Here is a 15,350-nt window from a genome sequence, read left to right on the forward strand (position 1 = left end):
CCGGCATGAGGGATTTGCAGCAGGCCACCTGTGGCAGATGACCAGAACATGCATATAAGGTCATTTAAGGACTTGTTCTATGATGCCACATGTTCACCAGAATGGATCACTAGCCACCTAGTGGAAAGGAGAAGGAAAAAAAGGAAGTCTTAAATGTGGAGACAAAACAGGAAAACACGTGAGCCGTCTGTTTAGTTCAGGCATTCCGTAGTAGAACCTCATTCTAGAAATGCATTTTTTTCACTGACTCTTAGCTGCAAAAGCGTGTTTATGATCTGAAAGTATAGTATTATAGGTTTTCTTTCTTTCAGTTGATCAGCGATTAAATTTTCCTTGTCAAAAAATCGAAGCAAATGCAGTTTACATTTGTTGATGGAATGTAACACAGCTTATTGCATTGTATATGAGTTTCATTGTTTTGATATATGCATTTATATAAAAAACAAGTATGAGCAGATGGAGCAGAATTGTAGAAAATTCAGTTTGGCTTCTTATTTGAAAAAGATATTAATTTAATCAGAAAAAAAATGTTATTTACAAATTATAATTATTGATGTACATTTTAAAAAGCATGTTTTAAAGCTACTGGTGCATTTACAAATATCTTGCAGGATTTGTAATTAGACCATAATTATCTTTATCATCAATGTCTGTCGTGATTTAAATAAATATTTAACTCGGATGAATGATGATGAAGCTCCTTCGACTCCATCGACAAGAAAACTTGTGATCACTAGCCGAAGCAGCGTAATGACATTTGTACGTGAGGACGCACAGGAATGACGCACGTATTATAAAGGCCTGTTTTCTGACGTCAGCGGCCTCTTCCCTGCCTATGCCCTCGTGAGGTGGGCAGCGTAAAATTTCCTGTCTGTTTTCGCCACTAAGCGAATCCAATACCATCCGCCAAAATGGTGAGTTTGTCTCATTTCTCCGAGTATTTAATGAGTTATGGGATACAAATGGTGTCTTCGATGTTAGCATTTCTAATTTTGCATGGGCACTTTGACGGATGCTACGCTACTTGCATGTCCGATCTATGGATCGGGCTTTGATCAAAATGGCAGCCATTTCGTTGTCTGCAACGTTCTCCGTTATATGTGATTATTGATTAAAAATCAGCTCCTGAATTTTTGCTGGATTATTTGCTTGTTTACCCCTTTTAAAACATGTTCTGAAAGGCGATATGCCGGCCGGCCCTTATGTAACTACAGGCTGAAATGGCTGACGTTGGGTGCCGCTACTTGGCTAACTTTTACCATTGGTGTCCGCTTTGTAATCCAACGTAGAGTGTTTTCTATAAATTCTTGCTAAGTCAAGATGAACGTAGCTGTATCAGAACACGAGTGTTTAAAAAGGCAGTCTCGGTGTAGTGTTGGCGATATGTTTTTGACGTTGTAAGGGGTAGGGAGGATGACTTGCCGGCATTTCGCGTTTCTGGCCCGACCGGCTAATTTAGCTTTCAAGCCCGTGTTAGCATCTAGCATGGTGTCAAAGTCTGTACACGTGGCCTACAAGAGCCGACACATTGTGCCGGCTTTTAACGTGGTTCAACGTATTTATACCAACTGTGATTTGATTGTCATCGTAGTCAAAATATCAGTAGTTCACTGGCTGAACTATTAAACATCGACAGCGAGCTGTAATACATTTCTGTTCAGTGTAGATGACGGTAACGTCACAGCTGATGTGATGCTGATGGCGGACACAACGCCCTGGTGGAAATGCTGCACAGTTGACGTTGCGTCAGCAGTAATTTTCGATAAGCTGTGGGTGTAGTTAGTGTGAGGCCAAGTTGAATAACAGTTGTGTGCGCACTAAAACAAATGACGACATGAAAATCAGTGGCCATGAGTTCTAACGGCAAGATCCACAGCTGATATTTCAAGACTCTTTTGCGACGTTTACACGGATTTGTCAGGTGTTTGTTTCCTCTTTCTGTGAATGTACTAACCTGATTTTGCCTCCTTAGGTGAACTTCACAGTCGACCAGATCCGTGCCATCATGGACAAGAAGGCCAACATCCGTAACATGTCTGTGATTGCTCACGTTGACCACGGAAAGTCAACCCTGACGGACTCGCTTGTGTCGAAGGCTGGCATCATTGCCTCTGCTAGGGCTGGAGAAACCCGTTTCACAGACACACGAAAAGATGAACAGGAACGTTGTATCACCATCAAGTCAACGTAAGTATCTTGTGTCCCTACTGTGTGTCAGCATTTTGTAGCAAGCAGATTTACATAACGGGTGGTGTGTGTATTTTTAAACATTTTTATGCAGCACCTCCCCAATTGAGTCAAAGTGCATTTGGGTGAAAACTAATTGGGTTGCGTTGTTCCAGCTCCTAATAGCTGTCAAAGTTTTTACTTTTACTCTATATTGCACATACTGTAATGTTATAGCTAAACATTTTTGCAAAGTACGCCGTTATGAACATAACTTTAACTACTGTTCTGCTTTGACTTTTTACAGTTATGGTATAAAAAACAATTGGCAGACTTGCATTTGTGAAGTTCATTCTAGTAGATGTGAAGTCATTAGATTTTGTCAGTGCTATATTGTGAGGCATTGTATGGAAGACCTCTGCATAGAAAATTATGTTTGGATGATATTCCTCAATAATGGGAACGTATGGCATTTTTTATTTGGCGTCTTACTAACCCTTTCTAACAAATTGTTCCAACTTGCAGCGCCATCTCCCTGTTCTACGAGCTCGGCGATAATGACTTGGCCTTCATTAAGCAAGCCAAGGACGGGAATGGCTTCTTGATCAACCTGATTGACTCACCCGGGCACGTTGACTTCTCCTCTGAGGTGACTGCTGCCCTCCGTGTCACTGACGGAGCCCTGGTTGTGGTGGACTGTGTGTCTGGTAAGGCCATGGCTGACCAATCCTCAGCAACACAAATTCCTAATGCAGAATATATGCTTGTCTTGGCTGATGGGGTAGTTTGATCAAATCATTTTTAGGTATTTAGCCAACAATCACATTGCTTCAATGGGATTTGCAATCTGTACAGTGAACGACATCCTCTGTCCTTAGACCCTCGATCCGTGCGAGAAAACCTGCCGTGTTGATTGGGGTGGGGAGACTCCTTGATCATAGTTGACTTCAAAGATATCTTAAATGCACAACATTTTTTGTTATGAGAACCTTGTTCCATTCAAATGCTTGTGCAGCAGGAAAACCTGAGGTGCCAATTTACAAAATGAGTGATGTTGCCATGTTAACAGGCGTCTAGTGTGAAATAAAACTTGACAACCCTTATGGCCTTTTCTGTGGGTTAAACTATTCTTGTGTATCCCTGCCAGGTGTTTGCGTGCAAACTGAGACAGTACTCCGTCAGGCCATTGCCGAGCGCATCAAGCCAGTCCTGATGATGAACAAGATGGACCGTGCCTTACTGGAGTTGCAGCTTGAAGCTGAAGACCTTTACCAAACTTTCCAGCGTATTGTTGAGTCGGTCAATGTCATCATCTCCACCTATGGAGAGGACGAGGAAGGACCTATGGGAAACCTCCAGGTGAGTAGCTTCCTGAACCACATTGTACTGCTTTACCCAGAGATAAAGTACATTTCAGACAACAAGATAAAGCCCTTGAACTGAGACTTAGAATTAATATTTCTCTTTAAGCTTGTGTCTAAAGTAAAATACTCATTCATTATCATCATAACTACATGAATTTCTTTTAAAGATGCTCATTCATACTGAGATCTTAATGTGGTGTCTTTAATTCTCCTAGATCGATCCAACCATTGGTACTGTTGGCTTTGGGTCTGGACTCCATGGCTGGGCTTTCACCCTGAAGCAGTTTGCTGAGATGTATGCAGCCAAGTTTGCCGCCAAGGGCAACACCCAGATGTCAGCAGCTGAGCACTGCAAGAAGGTGGAAGACATGATGAAGAAGCTGTGGGGTGATAGGTGAGTCTCTTAAGCAAAGCTTGATTAGCAAATGAAAGCACATGTGCTTGGGGTATGGGAAGCAGAGGGGTGAGAATGGAAGCATACACTTTTAAATTTGCTTGTAGTAGTTAGCCTGACTGTTGTATTGGTAAAGCTTAACACCATGTTTGTATATTTAAGGTACTTCGACCAAGCCAATGGAAAGTTCTTGAAGACTTCTCAAGGACCTGATGGCGCCAAGTACCCCCGTACATTTGTCGCCCTCATCCTGGACCCCATCTTCAAGGTAACAAGACTTTCGGTTTATAAAAATGTTATTCAGTACAGACAGACACTTCTCAATTGGGTAATTGAGTGTCAGAGCGAATGGTTTTTTTGTTTTTTTTTCCCCAAACTTACCTATGTGCCTGAAAGTGATGACTTAAACATTCTTCACTTTGACCTGAGTAACAGTGATGATAGCTTTCCGTCTGAGAAGGGCACAAAAGTTGGTTTACTTAGACTTTCTTGGCGGGGCCTTGTTAAATTGCAGCCTACTAATTCAAAATGACTTGCTTTGTGTAGGTGTTTGATGCCATCATGAACTTCAAGAAAGAAGAAACTGCCAAACTGATCACAAAGCTGGAAGTCAAGTTGGACACCGAGGACAAAGATAAGGAGGGCAAGCCTCTCCTGAAGGCTGTGATGCGCCGCTGGCTGCCTGCAGGAGAAGCTCTTCTGCAGATGATCACCATCCACCTGCCTTCCCCCGTCACTGCACAAAAGTACCGTTGTGACCTGCTTTATGAAGGACCCCCCGATGATGAGGCTGCCATGGGTATGACAATTAAGTTTCAATCATGAACAGGAATTTAAGGCTGTAACATACACAGCACATGCATGATTTCAGCAATTCCATGTGGAGATACCTTGGCAGGGCATCAGTGCATATGTGGCTTGGATTTGTTGTGGTTTTTGAGTCAGACTGTCATTTTTTTATTTTTAATCAGGTATCAAGAACTGCGACTCCAAGGCTCCCTTGATGGTGTACATCTCAAAGATGGTCCCCACCAATGACAAGGGTCGCTTCTATGCATTTGGCCGTGTGTTCTCTGGGTCTGTCTCCACTGGTCTGAAAGTTCGCATTATGGGTCCAAACTATGTCCCTGGAAAGAAGGATGACCTCTACTTGAAGCCGATTCAGAGGTTGGTTGCAACATTTGGCCTATCAATATGTATTGGGTATGTGTATTAAATGTATCAGATGTTGGTCACATCTAACTGTTGGTCTTTTCTAGGACCATTTTGATGATGGGCCGTTACGTTGAGCCCATTGAAGATGTGCCATGTGGTAACATCGTGGGTCTGGTTGGAGTGGACCAGTACCTCGTCAAGACTGGAACAATCACCACCTTTGAGCAAGCACACAACATGAGAGTGATGAAGTTCAGTGTTAGCCCTGTGGTGAGGGTTGCTGTGGAGGCCAAGAACCCTGCTGACCTGCCCAAGCTGGTAGAGGGTCTGAAGCGTCTGTCCAAGTCTGATCCTATGGTGCAGTGCATCATTGAAGAATCTGGAGAACATATCGTTGCTGGTGCTGGAGAGCTCCATCTGGAGATTTGCCTGAAGGATCTGGAGGAGGATCATGCCTGCATTCCACTCAAGGTGATAAATGCAACTTTTGAGTAAACTGATGTTCTTCAGTAAAACCTATTTACACCAATGAGCTTAATGTAAATATATTATCCCTCAAGGTGAACATTTCTGCATTGACACTTGTGTTTGTTTGTTTTTTTTAGAAATCTGATCCAGTGGTGTCCTACAGAGAGACCGTCTCTGCAGAATCATCTGTTATGTGTCTGTCAAAGTCACCCAACAAGCACAACCGTCTGTTCATGAAGGCCCGTCCCCTTGAAGATGGGCTGCCTGAGGACATCGAGAAGGGTGATGTTAGCTCTCGCCAGGAGCTCAAGGCCCGTGCCCGCTACCTTGCTGACAAGTATGATTGGGATGTCGGTGAGGCCAGAAAGATCTGGTGCTTCGGACCTGATGGAACAGGCCCGAACATGTTGGTGGATGTCACCAAGGGAGTGCAGTACCTTAATGAGATCAAGGATAGTGTTGTGGCTGGCTTCCAGTGGGCAGTTAAGGAGGTAAGGAGGCAGTAAAAATTCACAGGTCATTACACTCAGCAAAAACAGTCTTGAGTTCCATTATAATCTATCAGGTTAAATCATTGTGTACTTCTATCCAGTGATCAATTCATATACGTATATATTTCCTTTACAAATGGTGCCTCAATGTTGTCTGTAGGGTGTCCTCTGCGAAGAGAACATGAGGGCCATTCGCTTCGACGTCCATGATGTCACCCTGCATACAGATGCCATTCACCGTGGTGGTGGTCAGATTATTCCCACAGCTCGCAGAGTTCTGTACGCATGTGAGCTCACAGCTGAACCCAGAATGATGGAGCCTGTCTACCTGGTCGAGGTCCAGGTACGTGTCACTGGAGATGTAGTCTATATTTTGTTTCTTCTAGTTACCTGATGGAGCAGAGTTCATCAAAGGAATAAAGCTCTTGAATTTAAAGTTGCTCCGACAATCGATGACTTGTCTTTTCACAAGCAACTTTCTCTGACTCAAAATCACTTGTCTACTTTGCAGTGTCCTGCATCAGCAGTCGGTGGAATCTATGGTGTGTTGAACAGAAGGCGTGGTCATGTGATTGAGGAGATCAGTGTCATGGGAACACCAATGCGCCTTACCAAGGCATACCTGCCTGTCATGGAGTCATTTGGTAAGTTTTATTTTAACAAGGGATACTGGCAGAGCAGCCAGTGTTGATTTTGTTGCCTGATGTTTTAGCTTGGTCTGACTAATCAGGGCAGCATTTTAGTAACTTTAATTAGCAAAACTAATGGCATTTATCTGAGATGGAGATTAAAGCCATATATTGAGTCATATGGATAAGTTATTCAAAAATGCTGTTTGAAATGCTATGCATTGCTAGAAATCATGTTACTGCGATGCGTGTTTGTAGACATTGACATCTTTATGGCAGCCATACCTATGTGATACTGAAAGCCATTTTCTGACTAGAGGGGAAAACAAATGTCGTCTTCCTTATTTGTTCCACTTTTACCCATGAGGTATTTGAAGTTATGAAACAAACTTCGCTTTGTCTGTTCCCAGGTTTCACAGCAGACCTTCGTTCCAACACTGGTGGCCAGGCCTTCCCACAGTGTGTGTTCGACCATTGGCAGATCCTCCCCGGAGACCCATGCGACCCTGCCTCCAAGCCCGGTATCGTTGTGACCGAGACACGCAAACGTAAGGGTCTCAAGGAAGGTATCCCAGCCTTGGACAACTACCTGGACAAATTGTAAAAGCTTGGGACCTCACGTGGCTTTTGCCTCATTCCTCCCCTTCCCAACAAATTATGTCTACATTGTGGGACCGGACTGTACAGAACAGTGAGCACTAAGGTTTGCCAAAAGGATTGACGTTAATGAATAAACACCTACAAAAATTGTAAACAATAAATAAAGGAAAATAAAAAATTGAATGGTTCAGGCTTTTTTTCTTCATGGGGATAATCATGCGAGAGCTTTTTATTCTTTTTCACTACTGATATAAAATGAATTGATGGAAGGACAGCTGTACTGATGAGGCAAGTCAGAGTGTACTGAAGTGTCAGCCAGGACACAAGGTTTACACTGCCATGATGGGAGCATAAAACCAGATTGATCGCTGTTATGTTGCAAGGGTTGTGTGATGTGGTCCAATCCCTTTATTTTATTTTTTGTGGATGAAAAGAAATCTGACTTTATTCCGTTGGGGTCCTTCACAAGATGCAGAAGTTGGGTGACTAGGCAGAGACCTAAAAGAAAATGGCAAAGGTTACCAGACACATTTCATCATGATTTTGTTTTGCTCATTTTGCCAAACATTTGCAGGTATGTTTTTGTATTTGTAAGGAGAGTCTCAAGACAAAACAAATGGGGTGCCACAAAATCAAACTAGCTGAACTTGTCAAATTGGTCTCATGTTTCCCAGACATGAAATGAGCAGATGGGTAAAGTGACTCAAACAAGATAATAAGTCAACAGTCCTAAACTTTGTTTTGACTGTACTATTGTAGCTTAAAATAACAGTTTGGGTATGAACTACCATATTCCCCTGTTCATGCCGCTAGACTTGTAGTCAATCTGTCTTGGAAAAAGATGCATGGAGTAATCCACAACCATAGCTGCCCTTTATTTGTATGCTTATCATTCAACATCCACCCTTGCAAATCAATATCAGGAACTATCAGGAACTGTGATCAATGAACATGATTTCATATTGTCAAAAGCTTTGTTTTCTGATTTTCTAACTGTGATCACTGTGCTTTGAAAGTATTTACCGTAAGTGGGTATAACCCCCAAAATCTAAGAAAATAAGATTAATGTAGTTCTTCACATAAGAAATTCCAAATTTAATACTTCAAAATTAATTCAAGGAATACATAGACTGTTCTCTTCTCAAGATGCTGTTCCACGCTGTGACCTGTGGGGGGCAGTAAACTCACATGATTGCCAACTTTCCAAAGCACCTGAATTCCGCATGGGAAAAAAAATAATTCCAGTACATGGTGCCTCTAAAAAGCTGTGTATGTGGCACTACGTGAAAATTGTAATGCGTCGCTTTTCTTCTTGTAATGTTAACAAGGAGGCCATTTGGGGCGCAACTAAAAATGTGCTTTAGTATTATGGTGACGAGGTGGCACTCAACATAGATGATAATAACGATCACGACAAGCATCAAATCCAGGTTATCGACATATGCATGATCGCAAACGACCACTACCGGTGTAGACTTTCAGAATAAAACGCAGGCAGAGTAAGCTGTTGGTGGTGGGCAAGTATTTTTGGGTGTGGTAGCTAGACATTATCGTGCCTTCAAATTAAGCTTAACCCAAGTATAATATGGAAACAATTACGATACGATATGAAAAACTTATATGTCACCATTAATATAACACAACATCAAGTTGGACAATAATAAAGACCTACACATCACAGGGCAGTGCAAAATAAGGGGAGATAAATAATAATAAATTATTAATACATTAGCATAATATATAATAGTAGTTCCATAATATCATCCTTATTATGAAAGTAAAACAACCTTTCTTACAAAGGTACAACCTTACAATCTTATCAACCCCACAGATATATGGGAGTACTATTTATAACATGTAGAATAAAAATGTCTTACATAAAAGGAATAATTGTGTGGATGTTAATAATTCACTGTATTGATATGATAAATGGAAAGTGTATGCCGATGTTGTACTTTTCTAGCTTTTAAAGTCGTTTCGGCGATTTCATAGCGTCATTAAGAACAGTTTGCAGCAAAGATTAACTACTTAACATTATATAGTATAATGCATACTTTTGAGGTACTTTTACTTTACTTGAGTATTTCTCTTTTGTAATACTTTAAGCAATCCTTTAATGGGGGGGTCAGTAAGGGGGATATCCAACCAACCAATCACGACTCACCGCGCCGACCAATCAGATGACAGGCAGCGTTCTCTTCCTGTTTGGCCGAGGGCTTCATTATCGGGTGAGTTAGAAAACGTTTATCCTGAAAAGTACGACTAATTCTACAAAATTGCCATTGTTATAAGTGAACAAACATTGCTGTATGTACTGATAAATATGTATGTATTTAATTTTCCCCTTGTGAAAAGTTCGTGCTTTGTGTCGCCTTTTTTGTTTCTGGATATTTACCGTTGTGTGTGAGAACTGCACAGAGCGACCAGTTAGCCGCTCTGGACTGCTAACAGTCAGGTTAGCATAAGAAGCGGAAGACCTACGGGGGAAATAATGCTGAAATTGACTAGTGCTCGCATGTTTATGTACAACTTCCTCTATGTTATTCAACACAGAAGTATTCCCTTGGCAAAACCCTAACGGATTAAGACCATTTTTATACGTTTATAGTCAGTTACACGGGCGAAGATCATGGGAGGGATCAAACAAGAGCAGAGTGATGCTTCACATCAGCCCAGACCTTCACATTCAGCAGAGCAACCACAAGAAGAGGTGAGTACTCCTACATCTGACCAGGATCAGCACGACCTGTTCATTGCTTTGATTGTGCGTCCTTGGTTGGAGGAATAAGGTTGTCGAGTTTGGCAAGTAAAGGTGTGATTGATCACTTTACTATCCATTATTTATGTTTGGTAGCTAAAGGTTATTCACACTATTGCAACAGCCCTGCAACAATTCCTGCATTCACAAAGGTTATAATGTTACAGGAGGAAAATATCTCTGGTCTCAACCAGGAATATACAAACACAAACATGTCCACAGGATTAAAGACAAAAACAAGACACATCCCATCAATAAAACAAAGATATCTCAACTGTCATTGCATTAATACCCATAGTATTCCACATACACTGTCATATTTAGGTTTACTGCAATTGGTGGTCATAATAAAATACATTTGGATTAGATTAGCTTTTGTAGATCTTGTTCATTGCCTTATGTATTTAACCTTTTTTTATACAGGGTAGATTGACTGTCTTGTAAACAGCTGAGCAGAGTAGCAGAAACAAAATAACAGGATAGAGTGTTAATAAATAAATAAATAAAACACACCTCTCTCTCACTAACTACAGCCTCCTTAGTGAGCATAAATAAAAATAATACTCTGAATCAAATACCTCACAGTTCAAACTTCACGAGGTAGGATTTATTGCAGAGTAAGGTGTATGCCATGGATTTAAGTTACTTTTTAACCCAAATGCCCCAACAACTCTGGTCCAGCTTCTCAAATGTAAATATTTGCTAGTTTTCATAATAGAATTTCTTAGAGTTTTGGACTTTTGGTCGGACTAAAAAAGCCATCTTCCCTTAATCGTATTTGCTGACATTGTACACACCCAACAATTAATGGAGAAAAATAATCTGTATATTAATTGATATTCAAAAAAATTGTGAGCTCCAACCCTGGTATGTATTTATAGTATTTTTCTACTGAGCAAGATAATTTTTACAGATGACTGAGCAGTCCCAGCATTCATGAAAGTGTTGCTCCCCCTCTCTGCAGCCAAAGAAGAGAGGCTGGCCAAAGGGAAAGAAAAGAAAGAAGGTGCTTCCAAATGGTCCCAAAGCACCAGTGACGGGATATGTCCGCTTCCTGAACGAACGCAGAGAACATATGCGGGCCCGATACCCTGACTTACCTTTCCCAGAAATCACCAAGAGACTTGGAGCAGAGTGGACACGGTTAGCCCAGAATGACAAACAGGTAGTTATTCAGGTTGTGCTGCAAATAGCATCATTGTCTGCCTTGTTTACTTTTCCCAAGACATCAAATCCTGTTGTATGATTTTATTTTTAAAAGATATTTCACATCAATTGTGTTTCTCAGTGCAGTATTTGTTTGCTGGCAAATATTTGTATTAATAAATGTAACACGACCATTTTCCAAATAACATGCTTCACATAATTAAGCACTTGTCTGTTAGCAAGACAGATTTTTTTTTTCTCAGTGAATCAACATGACATTACTTGCGCTCTTGACAGCGCTACCTGGATGAGGCGGAACGGGAAAAGATGCAGTACGCCCAGGAACTGAAGGAATATCAGCAGACTGAGGCCTATCAAATCACCAGCGCAAAGATTCAAGACAAGAGGATCAAGAAAGGTGACAATTCATGTGATATATGTCATGTTGGTTATTGCTCGTGCATGCATAGCCACCACATCGCCAAGGAAAATGGCAAGATACTCCCTATTTTCTACTTGCGAGCTGTAAGAAGCACTTACAATTTTCTCTTCCAGAGGACGCACCATCTGTCATCATCAGTACTAGTTCAGAGCCGTCTTTATCAAAGGTACATGACACATCACATCGTCTCACTGTAAATTCAGCATCATATTATTTTATATACAAATGATTCAAACAGCTGAGTTGTCTGATCTTGTCCTTTAGGCCTCTGACCTTTCAAGCAGATTCGACATCCCCATCTTCACAGAGGAGTTCCTCGATCAGAACAAAGGTAAAGGAGGAACTGGAAACAGGAAATGATCATTCTGATAGATCACAAGCCCACGATTACCTTTGCTAAAAGGATATTTCACTAAATTAAATTCAATCTAGCAGATCATGTAAGTTTTACACTTTCATCAAATCCTGCTTTGTTTCTCTCTGTGGTGTAGCACGAGAGGCTGAGTTGCGCCGGCTTCGTAAGGCAAACATTGAGTTTGAAGAGCAGAATGCAGTGCTTCAGCGCCACATTAAGGACATGTACAATGCTAAAGAGCGCCTGGAGGCTGAGCTGGGGCTGGACGAGAAGCGGACACAGGCTCTGCACCAACACTTGGTGTCGATTAAACACACACTGGTCAACAGTCTGTCAGCGGTACCTCTGCCAGGTCAGCAGTCAGTTGGCTATATTTAGCTAGAGCGGGTAGACAGATGGATATTAAATAAATGTATTTGCCATCAGGAATATTTTCACGCTAGTCACATTTTGTTCATACTATAGTATAAATACATTTATAATGTTAGCGATGTTACATGACCAGTACGCATAAGTCTTCAATATCTGGCTATAACACCAGCTGCTAAGAACAGCTATTTTGATCTGAATTGGATTGTCATATCAGTGCTTAAATTCCATGATATTTCACCTTGAGAGGACTTGGCATGAACTCTTCGGTATCTTCTCTGAACAGGCACAGGTGAGACAGCATCTCTTGGGAACCTGGACTCATATCTGAGTCGTCTCAATGGAGCGCTGGAGGGAAACCCTCACAAGCATCGTGCACTGCTCAGCCAGCTTTGTGAAGTCCTTTCTCATCTGGACAGGTAACTAATGTCTCTCAAACACAACCTGGTAGGGTTAAAATGTAAAAACAGAGATCAGAAGCCATAATTAAGCGTGCTCATAGTCTTTGCTTCTTCTAATCAATCTGCTACACTTCACCTTGCCTAACTATAGGATTGATTGGATGTCCATGCAATTATATTTTCACCATCAAAGGATACGGTTAAACCAGACTTAAACACGTATATTTATGTGTATCAAACTGGGTTTAAATGTCTCATCATCATTAGGAGTGTTTACTAAAATATTGGGCGCCATGCAATAGTTTCTGATTTTTATTTAATTAATATCTTCAGTAATAAGTGGCTTGCATACATGAATTGAGGCTCAAAGTCCCTAACAGTGTGACATTAAAAATGAAAGAAAATACACACAAATAAATAGGTTCATAACAATATAATAAAATGTCCTAGTCAAAATTTTTTTTTTATTCACATTATTGTTGGTCCAAGTAGGTTTTTCTATTAATTTTGTTCATAATCCTCAAGTGATTTTTTTCTCTCATTGTGTGTGTGTCTTTGCCAGTGAGAAGTTATGAGGACACTCCTGTTCGTCCTGCAACACAGGGACACACGGCCGGCTTTGTGGTATTAGTTCAAGTCAGTGCCGTTCAACAGAGCATGTGGATATCTCAAGGAGTAAAGACGAGGGTACAAATACTTAAAAATACCACACACGCAGTCCTGTCTACATGCCTCTTCTCTATGAATTTATGTATTCTGCAGAATACATGTATTCATTCACATGAGTTTATGTGAATGTAAATCTGTGTGGCAGAGTTGAGGCTTTTAACAGTTCAGGAATTTCATTATATGTAGTTTTATCTTCTGAACCGCATTTAAATTTGGATTGACTGCAACCCTATTGTGTAGTTTTAGCAAATGCTACAGGCCCCTGACCTGTCCAACAAGACAAGCCTGTATGTTATGAGTTTACAGTAAATGCCATTTGGTATTTGGTGGGTGGGGACTGTGTTCGTAGTGTTATCGAGTGCATGAAAAAATGTAAAAGGTGAAATAAAATGTTGGGGTAAACATGTTTGGATTTAGTAGCGGGTTGTTAAATGGACAAGCAGTTTCACATGTTGTCAGAATATTATATATTTGTGAAGTATATTTGTATTTTCTGAAATGTTCATTAAACTACACAGAAAACATTTCCAACAAAAGGTGAATTTGTGCAGTTATTCATTTTTTGAAATGTTGTCAATTTCAAATTGTTGTTGTAATGATTTAAAAAGCCCCAACTACAGTTTAAATCAGATCACAAAACAACATGTTTTCCCCTCTGAAATATGCATGGCCAGATTCCACTAGAAGTTACTGGAAAAATATGCTTTTGTGTGAGCATGTGACGTTGACCTGACCCCAAATGACAGAAGGTAAAGATGCAGTGGATGTTATAATCCAACAGGGGGAGCTGTTGAACTACAAAAATAAAAGCATTGAACGTTGGACCAACTGAAAGGTCATATTAGTCTGGTGATTGGCTTTTCTTTTTAAACTGGAATGATGAAAATGGGCTAACCTGGGGTTAACATGCAACACAGTTTAATAAGACGGAGCCTAGCTGAGTGCAATTTGTGGTCACACTAACGTACAGATGATGTGTTTCACTTTTCTGTTTGTCTGCTGCATCAAACAGGCATTACGGTGAAAACACATTAATGAGAGCACATGTGCGAAGATTACCTGTGATCAAAATAACAAAGCAAGTTGATCACAAAGTCAGGCACACTGTTAAAACAACAAAGTTAGCACACATCTCGCACCATAAGCATCTTAGTGTATTATTTACAAGTAACAATGCAACTTACTTTACGTGCAGCGATCGGTGGAACCTGCAGTAATTATTATTAATAAGTTAAACAGACAGAGGGACAAATGAATGTCTGTGCTTCCATAAAGGGACCCTGTAAAAGAAGAACAAGCTTAAATTTCATGACCCAAACATTTTAATTTCAGTCATTAACTACTCACTCTTATACCGATGGGGAAGTCCGGTGAAGTTTTATAGTCCACAAAGATTTCTGGGGCATTACAGCAAAACTGCGTTGTCAGCATTCTCCTTAACAGCTGAAGTAGATGGGGACTCGTTTTAAATCGTAAAAGAAACTACTGAATGAAAACATGACTCCATTCAGCTCAATCAGTGCCAGTCTCGGAAAGCACTGAAAACTGATTTTAAAGACATACTTTATGTCCTTTTAAAGCCAAAATCTTTACTATAGCGGTAAGCTAAATACATTAGCATTCATACCCATCTGTGTAAATACTGTCTTTTTAAATCAAGTTGGGATCTCTGGGCTTCTTTTTTGTGTTTTTTTGTTTTGTTTTTTTTGCCATTTTATGTGTTTGTTGTTGTTGTTGTTGTTGTTGTTGTTTACATCTTTAAACAAGTCCCTATCTACTTCAGTTGTTTAGGAGAATGACGCAGCGCTGTTTTGCTGCGAAGCTCCAGAAATGCTTTGTGGACTACGAATACTTCAACTGACTTTCCATCGGCATGGGGGTGAGTTTTGTCATTTTTGGATGAACTTATCCTTTAAAATCATGCCTTTCAGATGAGAGTCTGT

At 40.6% G+C, this 15,350-nt stretch overlaps 2 protein-coding genes and 1 non-coding gene across 4 annotated transcripts; all 3 read left to right on the forward strand.

Moving 5' to 3' along the window:
• Window positions 1-760: 760 nt before the first annotated feature.
• Window positions 761-7,450, forward strand: LOC115591303 (elongation factor 2). Its single transcript, XM_030433185.1, has 13 exons — window positions 761-914; window positions 1,973-2,187; window positions 2,692-2,873; window positions 3,314-3,525; window positions 3,746-3,924; window positions 4,087-4,192; window positions 4,471-4,723; window positions 4,896-5,091; window positions 5,184-5,550; window positions 5,685-6,038; window positions 6,199-6,381; window positions 6,550-6,682; window positions 7,078-7,450. The coding sequence occupies exons 1-13, from the start codon at window positions 912-914 to the stop codon at window positions 7,269-7,271; spliced, it is 2,577 nt and encodes an 858-aa protein (XP_030289045.1). The 5' UTR covers window positions 761-911; the 3' UTR covers window positions 7,272-7,450.
• Window positions 4,316-4,382, forward strand: LOC115592094 (small nucleolar RNA SNORD37). Its single transcript, XR_003986070.1, has one exon. It is a non-coding gene; the product is annotated as a small nucleolar RNA SNORD37 (small nucleolar RNA).
• A 1,978-nt stretch (window positions 7,451-9,428) lies between the features above and the next one.
• On the forward strand, window positions 9,429-13,943 carry hmg20b (high mobility group 20B). Of its 2 annotated transcripts, none has more exons than XM_030434535.1 (9): window positions 9,429-9,495; window positions 9,876-9,977; window positions 10,990-11,190; window positions 11,469-11,589; window positions 11,727-11,779; window positions 11,878-11,944; window positions 12,105-12,320; window positions 12,624-12,756; window positions 13,301-13,943. In XM_030434535.1, the coding sequence occupies exons 1-9, from the start codon at window positions 9,448-9,450 to the stop codon at window positions 13,311-13,313; spliced, it is 954 nt and encodes a 317-aa protein (XP_030290395.1). In that variant the 5' UTR covers window positions 9,429-9,447; the 3' UTR covers window positions 13,314-13,943. The 2 variants fall into 2 exon arrangements, with proteins under 2 accessions (XP_030290395.1, XP_030290396.1); XM_030434536.1 differs by lacking the exon at window positions 9,429-9,495 and adding an exon at window positions 9,550-9,574.
• Window positions 13,944-15,350: the final 1,407 nt, after the last annotated feature.

This window comes from Sparus aurata, chromosome 11 (genome assembly GCF_900880675.1).
Source record: "Sparus aurata chromosome 11, fSpaAur1.1, whole genome shotgun sequence".
NCBI lineage: Eukaryota > Metazoa > Chordata > Actinopteri > Spariformes > Sparidae > Sparus > Sparus aurata.